Source organism: Ochotona princeps, chromosome 11, assembly GCF_030435755.1.
Source record: "Ochotona princeps isolate mOchPri1 chromosome 11, mOchPri1.hap1, whole genome shotgun sequence".
Classification (NCBI taxonomy): domain Eukaryota; kingdom Metazoa; phylum Chordata; class Mammalia; order Lagomorpha; family Ochotonidae; genus Ochotona; species Ochotona princeps.
Genome location: NC_080842.1, coordinates 38,794,658 through 38,804,980, shown reverse-complemented (window position 1 = coordinate 38,804,980; position 10,323 = coordinate 38,794,658). Strand labels below are relative to the sequence as shown.

Here is a 10,323-nt window from a genome sequence, read left to right as displayed (position 1 = left end):
AGTATGCAGCAAAAACTAGGCTGAAACAGAAAACCTGCCCATTGTCAGCACTTGACCCAGAAGTCAGAGGAGTGGCCACGTGGACACTGTGGGGGGCCTCTCAGGACCCACACCAGCTTCACCAACCACACTGACTCAGCGTGATAGATAATTGCATCATTAAGATGTCCAGTTCAAACCCCTTGTGTTCCTATTAAATTAGACATTCCAATTGAATATCAAAAAAAAAAAAAAAATCTCTCCCCCACCTCTAGAAACTCCCCAATCCCTAAAAATTCATTTTTTTTTCAAACAAAAGCCAAAGGCAGCTCTGGGCAATTCACTTTCTCTTCCCTCAGGGACAGGAGGATGCTAAGGAGTGCAGCAGAGGTGGAGATGAAGACCCCTCTGGGTGATTTGCTTTGTTGCGCATGTCTGAGTGTTGGGTGTGGTCTGTGTGCAGGTGGGTGCTCACACATGGCTGTGGTGTTGGTGGATGTGAAGGAAAGTGGATGAGCGACAGCAGAACTCCACACACCACACAGAGCCAGGGGACCCCAGTGCACGCCCCAGGAACTGGCTGCCCCCACAGTTACTATCACAGGCTGTTAAAAAAAAAAAGAAGAAATAAAGAAAAGAAAAGGAAGGAAGTCTGAGAATGTCCTCAGGTGTCCCATCCCCCATCCCCAGGTGGTTGGTGGGGCCAGAAGCTCTAGCCCAGGCTGGTGATGTTGGCACGGCCGCCAGGGGGTGCCACAATGCGCTGGGTGGTGCGACGGGGAATGTTGTCATCAATCTGGGCACCTGGAAACAAGGAGAAAGAGGGAAAGAGAGAAGGAGAGAGAACGTGAGAGGTGCAGTAAGGCCATGCTGGTTCCTGCCTCAAAACCCAAATGATAGACAAGAGGGCCCAGAAGTAGTCTGTGCCCATCAGAAGCTGGCTGTATGCACTACAGGAAGAAGTGAAACTCCCAGCTCATGGCACCATGGTTCCCACTCAATTCGACCCCAGGTCCCCAGCTCAGCCTGGACACAGCCTTTCTGAAGGCCCCTGGTCCTCTCACTGGCACGTCCTCACCTTGTGCACAATTGAAAGCCACAGAAAGGATGTTACAGACTGAGCATTCCTCAGCCCCAAATGCTCCAAGTCTGAAACTTCTAAAGTAGTAAAATTTCAACACGCCACTAACAGAAAATACTACACCCAGTCTTCCAGAATGGGTCACAGCAAACATCTCTACAGTCTTTGAACTTTATGGCCATCGAAGGCTTGCCATGTCTAGATTTCTTTAAAAATTGACAACTCATCTGTGGAACCAATGGCAGCTTTCTCAATACCAGCGATCTGACAAGAAAAATCAAAATCCCACCTGAGTAACTATTTCTTCACTATGCCATTGGGCCCAGGGTGCTAGCAAAGGAGAAATCACCTCCAGATGAAAGAAAAAAAAAAGCTTTAAGTGAGGGAAGTCTAAACTTGGGGCCCTTTCCTCTCACTAGCAGGTGGCTGACAGTTACCACTGGCTCTGTATTCAGCATTCCCCATGAATGCTCAGTCATGCCATGAGCGAGATGAAGAGACCGAGGCACAGCTCAATTTGAGTGGCGAGGCTACACAACACTGTGGAGGAAGGTTCCTGAAACACCACCACGTTCTCATTCCAAGGGATGTAGCACTTTAAGGAAAACATTCTCTTGATCTGCACTGCATGGGATGGAAGCTCACCTCAAGACCCCAAATTCCATGGGTCAGTTATTCTGAAAATGTATCTCTGTGGATATTAGGGTTTCCACTTTGGGAGGGACGGGAGTCTCATTCCAGTCCATGTCCACCCCCTCTTCAAATGCCCCTGCAGCCTCGTTGTCTCCAGGGAGCCGACTTTGGCCAATCTGTGAACATACCAGACAAGCTGAATCCAGACTGGTGCAGGTTCCGCACAGGGGGCGCCTGCTGCTTGGCAGGAGACGTCTTGGCCGAGGAAGCGGGAGTGACGGTCTTGGGCGTAACAGACACCTCGCACACGGGTCCATCATAGAGGCCACGAGGAACCCCTCTCAGCTCCGCCAGCTGCAAAACACAAGAGTCCTTCTCCTCAGGCCACACTTCTCCTGACCACCTGCGCCATCAGACTGGGAATGAAGGTGTGGCCAGCCACTACGCTCCAAGCCTGAGCTCCCCACAAGGTGTGAACTCTACTTACCAACTACTCAGCAAGAACTAAGTTGTTTACCACTTTCCCCTTAGGACACTTCAAACTCTTAAACCCTCACCACACCGTGAGAATATCTGCTGTCAAGCTCAGGACCCAGTCAAAACTTTCCTTTCCAACCTCACTCTCCTTTAATCCCCACACAGCTCTGCCCCTCTCCCAAACACCAGGCCCCAAATACTCTGTACACCTGCCATGTTCACGACCTCGCGCTCGCTTCAGCAGCACATATACCATGTTCGCGACCTCCTAGCCACCCAGCTCCTTTCTCCTCTCTCGCCCTTGACTTGACAAGCATCTAATCAACCACCAAAACCCAATCCAAAGCGCCCTCTTCCCGTGATACTTCCCCCTATGCTATGACTCCATTGGGGTGGTTTCCTGTTCTGGAGCCCCACCACACACTTCCTCATCACAGCCTCACTTTGTTGTGGCTGGCTATGGACACACCAGACTCCACCCTCAAGATCTCACCTTCCAACAGTCTGCTCATCTTGTGACTGTCCCCACGTGCTTCATAATGTGGACCTGAACTTGACTCGTGTTAAAAATAAATAAATGAAATTGGATAAGAACAAATCCACTCACCCTGCTCCTGGCCTTGATGCGCTTGTAAACGAAGTCAGGGAAGGGCTTCCGGGGGATGTAGCGCCCAGAGCCTTCGGTGACATGAAGGGTGCCATCCTCCAACACGATCTTCCCCTGGCTGATGACCACCAGCGGAGATCCACGGCACTCCATGCCTTCAAAGATGTTGTACTCGAGAGACTGTGGGAAAAGAGCATGCGACGCCTCAGACTGGGTCCTGTGACTGAGCAGCGGAGCAGGCAGCATCCTCTTCCCAGAGATGAGGTTCTGGTCCCGGGCACCCACCACCCACACAGGCAACTTCTCTGTCTTCATTTCCCCATCTAGAATACAGGATCATCCTTCCTACCTCTCCAACTTCGGAAGAAAAATAGTGCAACAATGTGACAGCCCAGACAGGGTGTGTGCCTGTTTTGTAAACACTCACACAAACATCAAAAGCCATCTCCTCTTAGCAGCAACTTAACAAAATGGGCCTTCCACAAGGAGATTCTGAAACTGGCTTGCCTGCTTTTTCTGTCAGGAGTATAGCTAAACCATGCTATGGGGGCGACCTGCCCTGAGTTCAGGGCCCTCGTCTGCCACTTACCAGCTGCATGACTCTGGACAAATCCCTGACACTCCTCAGAGAAGCATGGTCCCCTGTGTAGGACTGATGGCAAGACCCAATGAATGAAACCAACAGAAGCACCTAGCATGCTACTTGGCATGTAGTGGGCATTTAGAACATGTTCAAGCATTCACTCTGCCAAGCACAGTGCAAGCCCTCTGGTGTCCAGGATGTGGTTCAGTGCCTAGGTTAAGTCTAGCGGTCTATACAGGAACACCTTGGAGAGCTCTGGGGCCATTCTCACGGTGAAGAGCAGGAGGTAGCAGCTCCGTGACTCTAAGTGACTTCAAACTAATGCACTCAAGGGACACATTACAGATTCAGGGTGCACACAGGCCAACACCCTGCCAACCAAAAGGTAGGAAGCTTCATCCCTCCCCAGATACAGATGTTACTCACCCACATCCATGGAGGGGCCCTAAAACCACTCATCTGGCTACTTGCCTGGAAAATCCACACACAGGCCAGCAATAGGGCTGGCAGTAAAAGTCACCAAGATGCTCCCGGGTACAGCTCATCCTCTCTCAGGTGGCAAACCCTGGGTGTCTTTGGTACAAGCTACCAGGGTGGAGACTCCCAGCTGACCCCTGCTACAGAAACATGCTGGGTGCTGGCTCCCAGGGAGGCAACTGTGAAGATCATCATTTCTCCCGGGGGGGGATCACCCCAGGGCAGGGCCACTGGGTGTTAGAAAGGCATGGGAGAGCTGCCTGCAGAGCAGAGTCTCTTTTCTCAAATCCTTAACCCCTCACAGCGGGGCAGGCTCAGAGCTCCAAATGTAAGCTTCCCTAACTCAGTACTGAGCCCTGTACCCACTGGAGGAAGAGCCCCTGCAAAAGGGAAGAGAGACATTCTCTCCCCCTAACACTGACAAGAAGAGGCTGCCCCACAGCCTGGCAAGGAAGGGTGCTGAACAATTTTAGGTTCTAATTCTGGCTCAACCACAAAATCACTATGTAACATTAGACTGGTCTCTTAGCTCGCGAAGCCTCCATTTATTTGTCTTCCCCGTTGGGATAATAATCCCAGACCCTTCGCAGAAGAAAATGAAAGGGTAAATGGGAACACAGTGTGAAACGCATGTGAACGGGTATGATCGCTGGCCAGAGCCTTGGAACCCCTACAAGAAGTCACTGGGGATTCCCAAAACTCTAAGAACTAAGTTCTAAGTGAATGCAACTGTAAGCCAGCCAGTGGAGGAGGAGAGAAAGAAGCCATCAGCACATGTGGAATTCAACAGCTTCCTAGAAGCATCTGCCAGCCGCAGCATCTACAGGTGCCAGCATAAGCTGGAGAGCAGCTCACACTCACGGCAACCCCCGCACCTCAGTCTAAATGAGAAAGAAATATGGCAAAGACCCAGGCCATCCTGCAGAAATGCCAGCAACTTGTCCTGAGCTGTCGTGGCACTTGGGGAAGGTGTCAGTCACCAGCCCAGGCCATGGGACTTACTTGGGCAGTCTAGAATCATCTCCCTATGAGCCAACCTTCAGTCTGGAGTTCCGTCTAGAATAGCCTCTCCCTTCATTTAGAATTCACTTCAAGATTTCATTCCTTCTACCCAATGCCAGTTGCTTTTATGGAGTTCTCCCTTGGTCCATGTTCTTCCCATTTTCTATTGACAGTCATACCTCAATAGCTGCAGGGAACTAGTTCCAGGATCCCTCCCACTACCCTGTATCCAAATCCACAGATGCTTAAGTCCCTGTATAAAATGGTGTAGCATCTACATGTAGTCTACACACTCCCTTGGTTTACACTTAGAATCACCTTTACATCACTCACACAACCTAACACAATTATAAATACTGTACAGACTGTTGTAATGCTGTATCATTAGAGAATAATGACAAAAGAGTTTGTGCCCAGTGAGGACAACATAGCCAGAGTGGGCCTACTTGCAAGGTGCATGCCAGCAACAACTTCACATTCTCAACACATGAGTCTGGAACCCAGACAACTGCATGCAGGATCGCTGGGATCTAAAAGCTCAGCTTATTGCCCACTGACTAAACAGAGAATCCCAGGACACACAGGAGTCCTTGGCTGAACCCCTCCTTCTTGGCTGAAGGGCCTAAGACATTATGCACTTGCCCAGGGTTTGACTCTGTCCCAAGCTCTGTAGCCTAGACCAAGAGGAAAGAGATCTCCTGAACATGCAGACCCTAAGACCCAATCGAGTGGCTGGGGGACTGTGTCTTTCCTTGAGAGAGAAATCAGTCAACGAGTCCCTTCAGGGCAGTGACAGCAGCCAGTGTTCAGGCTCCTGGACGGCAGCACTGGCATGGCAACGAATGGCTTAGGACGGTGTTAATAAGTACCAATGGGAATCTCAGTAGACACGGAAAGATTTCATTCAGGTTCCTTCTGCCAAGCACCGTTATGAGAGGCATTGCAGCAAACCATGAAAACACAATGCTGCCCGACTTCTAGACACTTTTATTGTCCTGGAGTCACTATGCAGGCCCAAGGATAGAAAAGCCCTGGTAACTCAAGAAAACGAGGAGGAAGGTCTTACAGACCTCACTAAAGCAAACAAAATAGCTATCAATACATCCCCTTCACAATCTGTAGATTATGTCTTGGGTAAATAGCTACGCTTCTCCTGTCAAGTTCTTTTTACAGATCCCAGGACCCATCCTTCCTCTGCTTCCCCCTGGGCCCAAGGTTCCCCTGGAGTGGCTCTGTCCTGTGAACAGTCCTTACACTGTTGTGTGTCTTGGCAGAGATGGTCTTGATGCTGTCGGGGTCCCAGATGACCAGGTCTGCATCAGACCCCACAGCAATGCGGCCTTTCCGAGGATAAAGGTTGAAGACTTTAGCTGCGTTGGTGCTGGTCACAGCCACAAACTGGTTCTCGTCCATTTTCCCAGTGACCTGAGGAACATTGCACACACACAAGTCCAACAAAGGCAGGTTGAAAAGCTGAAGGAAGGAACCACTACTCAACAATTAAAAAGGAACACATGATTGATACACATAACTTAGATGTCCTCCTAAATGAAATACAATCACAGACCTAGGCTTCCAGTAATGCCAACTACAAGTTTTAGCCCTACACCTGGTTTTTCCTGATACTGTATGGATTCTAATCACAATTGCCCCAGTTCTAACTATACATGTCATATTTAGGAGGAAATGTCTTAGATTTCCAAACCCAAGACAGATTGTCACAGGAGAATTCAGCTTCTAGAACATTCTCAACCATTATTTTCAAGGTCTCAGATGAGGAGGCAAGAGAACACAGAGGGCCAACCATGAGTGAGGCCACTGCTGCTTACCACAGCCTTATCCCAGATGACGGACATCCGCTCCTCGGTGCCGTTGGTGCCCTCGGGAATCAGGGTAAAGTTGTCCTTTCCCACGGCCTTCTGGGCGGTGTTGAAAGTACAATGGGCACTGCCAGTGACCTGGAGGTCACCGCTGAAAGGAAAACATACAACCCAACACTGAAGTACCCTTATAACACTGTGACCCTCTCCTACTGTAGGAAGGATTTTATGGCTGACATTGCGCCAACCACTGGGAAGCCCTTTTCACATCACATTCATTCCCCTTTGACTTTCAAGGTGGCCCAGGTGTTTCATCTGGAATTCTCACCCAATACAGTGTCAGGATGCTAATTCCTTGTTCACATCTGCCAATCTGAGTTAAGTGAACCAAGGATGATCTCCTCGCCAGCTTCCGTTGCACGACCACATGGTCACCTGCTGGGGCCAGTCTTCTGTGTACAAAGGCAGAGGGATGTAAAACATGAACAAGTCACCAAGACTCACCAGGACAGCAGGGAGTTGAGAAAGTCTGGAGTGGTGGGATCAGGGCTCAGAGGTGGGGAAGTGACAAAAGCGGCTGCCTTGGCCCAGTTCTTGCTCCAGTAGTGGGAGCCATCCGTTCCCAAGCTGGCAGTGATGGGCTCGCCATACACCACGGTTCCTGGTGGACAGAACGCACAAGGCTCAGTCTCACAGGACAAGGAGGGCAAGAAGTCAGCCTTCCTACAAGTCTCCACCTGCCCAGTGCATGACAAATGTCACCATCCCTTCAAAGGACATGTCATTTTGTCTTGCAAGTGAGGATATTTAGGTAAATCAAATAGCCCAGCTGGCCTAAGTCACTCATCAGTTGTGCCTACCCTAAAATTTTATCTTAAGCTCTTCAAACTCAACATCCTCTCCCTAGGAGATCCCCCAAGCTTGCTTAAGACTTCCACATTCTACACTGCTGACTGTCAACCCTGGAACACTTGCTGTTACCTGCTCTCAATACATGCATCTGAAATTTATCAAATAATCTACTGTTTTTACTAATTAAAGGCACCTAAGCTTGAACTTAATGTCAGGTCAGCCAAGGTGGCCTGCCCCTCCAACCCCACCGCACATCAACTCAGCCAAGTTGCCCTGTTCTCCAAACTCAGGGCCCTCAAGGCCAAACACGTGTCAGTGAGGAATGCATTTCCCTTCCTCTCCACAGCCTTTGCAAACCCTTATCACTTGCTAATACACCATGGCGCCCTCTAGGCCAGCCACTCAGCACAGCTGCTCCCTCCCACCTCAGGAATGTCACAAAGGGGTCCCTGTTCAGTCAGGGAGTGCTGGTGACCACAGAAGGCAGCTCACTCCAAGCCAATAGTAACAACCCCCCACCCAAGGAGGCAAAAGCCCCAGGAACTAGGAGACCCCTGGCCCAGAAAGGAAGTCCCCAGAAAGGAAAGAGTCAAATGCAGAATGCCTGGCAGGGTCCCGGATTCTGATCCACTCAGAGTGCCCCTAAGCAGAAGGCAGTGCAAAAGGCCAGCTAGACAGCTGCCAAATCTCTCCAGCCCATCTCTAAATGGAAAGGTTCATACGGAGAGGACACTCTGGGCCCAGCGTGGTAGCGTAGTAGCTAAAGTCCTTGCTTTGCACGTGCTGGGATCCCATATGGGCGCCTATTTTAATCCCAGCAGTCCCGCTTCCCATCTGGCTCCCTGCTTGTGGCCTGGGAAAGCAGTCGAGGACGGCCCAAGGCCTTGGGACCCTAGACCTGCATAGAAGACAAGGAAGAAGCTCCTAACTCCTGGCTTCAGATTGGCGCAGCTTCAACTGTTGCAGCTACTTGGGGAGTGAACCAACAGAAGATCTTCCTCTCTGTCTCTCCTCTTCTCTGTATATATGACTTTACAATAAAAATAAATAAATCTTTAAAAAGAAAAAAAAAGAGGACGCTTTGCCTCTGTGAGGATTTTTATAAAAGGGATGCTTTCCCATTGTGAGCATCTTCATAACATGCAAAGAGCAACCTAGGATTCTCGCGGGATCTTGGGCTCCCAGCTGTTGGTTGGGACATCAAACTACTCTGGTTAAGTCTAACTCTCCTGACTCGGTCATGTTTGGAGGTCCCATTGGTGGTATCTGTCTGAGCACAAAGGTGAAGTTTGTCTAAGCCGTGAAAAGACAAAGGATCCACAGTCCTATAGATACACTGCTCTTGTCTCTGTGAAAATGTTCAGGAAGACAAAGGTAAGCTTAAAGAAAAAACAATGGTTGCACGGTCCCTCTAAATCCTTGGACACATGTATGCATTTTTTCCAAGTGTCCTAAAACTTGCTCGTGCTTGTCCTCTCATCACATCTGCTCCTCAGTACTGGATTTGAACACTCAAGAACAGCAGGGACTGGTGTTTGGGAAGAAGCCTGAAGCCCATGAGAGTGGATTCGGACCGGGGTGGTTTGGAGCTGTTCGACAGGGACTATGTGCACAAGAGCACACATCTCTCCAGAGAATGAATCTGGCCTTCAGAAAACACAAAGCCAGGTTAGAATTTCCAAGGCAGCTGCTGACCAGAATCTGCATCCTTCAACCCCTCAGTGAGGGCAGGCAGAGGTATGCAGGGGTATGCAGGGACCGCAGAGGTGGGGCATCTGACGGCTCCTTTGGGCTTTGCTTTGGTCCAACTCCCAGGGGATTCAGAGGTCCTTCCTGTTTTTCAGTCTCATTTCTTTCCTTTAGGATAGGACTTAATCCATCATGTTCAAGGCCTCTCCTCCCAGGGGAGTGTGGGTGCATACACAGCAGGGCAGGGCTCCTCTCCGCATTGTGCAAACACTGTGCACGAGGGAGCTAGGCGTGAGCCTCCAGGACGCCATCTGGCCACAGACACCACTGAATCGTGTGCCAGCAATAACGACCACTAATAATAATAAACCACAGAATGGCTTAATTGGCCTCTCTGCACTTCTCTGCTGATGCCTTCTTGGCATCCGCTGGAGCCTCATGATTTTTTTTTCCCTCCAGGGAAAATCTGAACTGAAGGATGTGACCCCAATTCAGCCTCTGGCAGGCTCCTTAGTAAGACTGGGAACTGTGGGGGACTCGGGAGTGATGTTTATTCACAACCAGCCCGGAGCCTGTGTGCATTCACAAAGAATAAATGCAAGGCTGAGGTCTAGAAATGTTTGACAGTTCCTGGCTCTGACAATTAGTCATTTCCAATGGATGAGAAGCAGGATGATAAAGCCAAAGTAGGGACAGTGGAAAATCATGAATATGCAGTACAAAACACAGCCACAAAAGCAGAGTGGAAAAACAACCAGGGGAGGTGGATGGACAAAAACAAATAATACACATAGGCCCTACTCTTTCTTTTCAGAGACCCCACATCAAACCTCTTGCCATAACTGAAAATGGTTCCAGAGGAATCAAATTTGAAGGAGTTTTCCAAATTGGTTCTGGGGTTTCTGGAATTTATTCTCTAATGTGATTAAACATAGAAGCACTGAGATGGCTATTTCCAGGAGTAAAGGGAGCACTGGTGGCCCATGGCACCAGTGTGCAGACACACAAAATATCAATCCTGGGTACTGCCAATCAAATAGGTGTGAGAGCCAAGGTTCTGGGGTTTGTGTATTTCATCTCTCAGAACATTTTTGTCTAATCAACACTATAATAGTATTGGCTG

At 49.6% G+C, this 10,323-nt stretch overlaps 1 protein-coding gene across 2 annotated transcripts in view; it reads right to left on the bottom strand.

Annotated features, from left to right (window-relative positions):
• Nucleotides 1-313: 313 nt before the first annotated feature.
• The window catches only part of DPYSL2 (dihydropyrimidinase like 2), a 102,855-nt gene continuing 92,845 nt past the window's right edge, over nt 314-10,323 (bottom strand). For both annotated transcript variants that reach the window (XM_004579074.4, XM_004579075.4), the window contains exons 9-14: nt 7,164-7,320; nt 6,669-6,810; nt 6,094-6,264; nt 2,778-2,957; nt 1,882-2,047; nt 314-783 (exon numbers count right to left, since the gene is read on the bottom strand). In XM_004579074.4, coding sequence (XP_004579131.1) covers nt 692-783; nt 1,882-2,047; nt 2,778-2,957; nt 6,094-6,264; nt 6,669-6,810; nt 7,164-7,320 — 908 coding nt within the window. In that variant the 3' untranslated portion in view covers nt 314-691. The remainder of the gene's footprint in view (nt 784-1,881; nt 2,048-2,777; nt 2,958-6,093; nt 6,265-6,668; nt 6,811-7,163; nt 7,321-10,323) is intronic.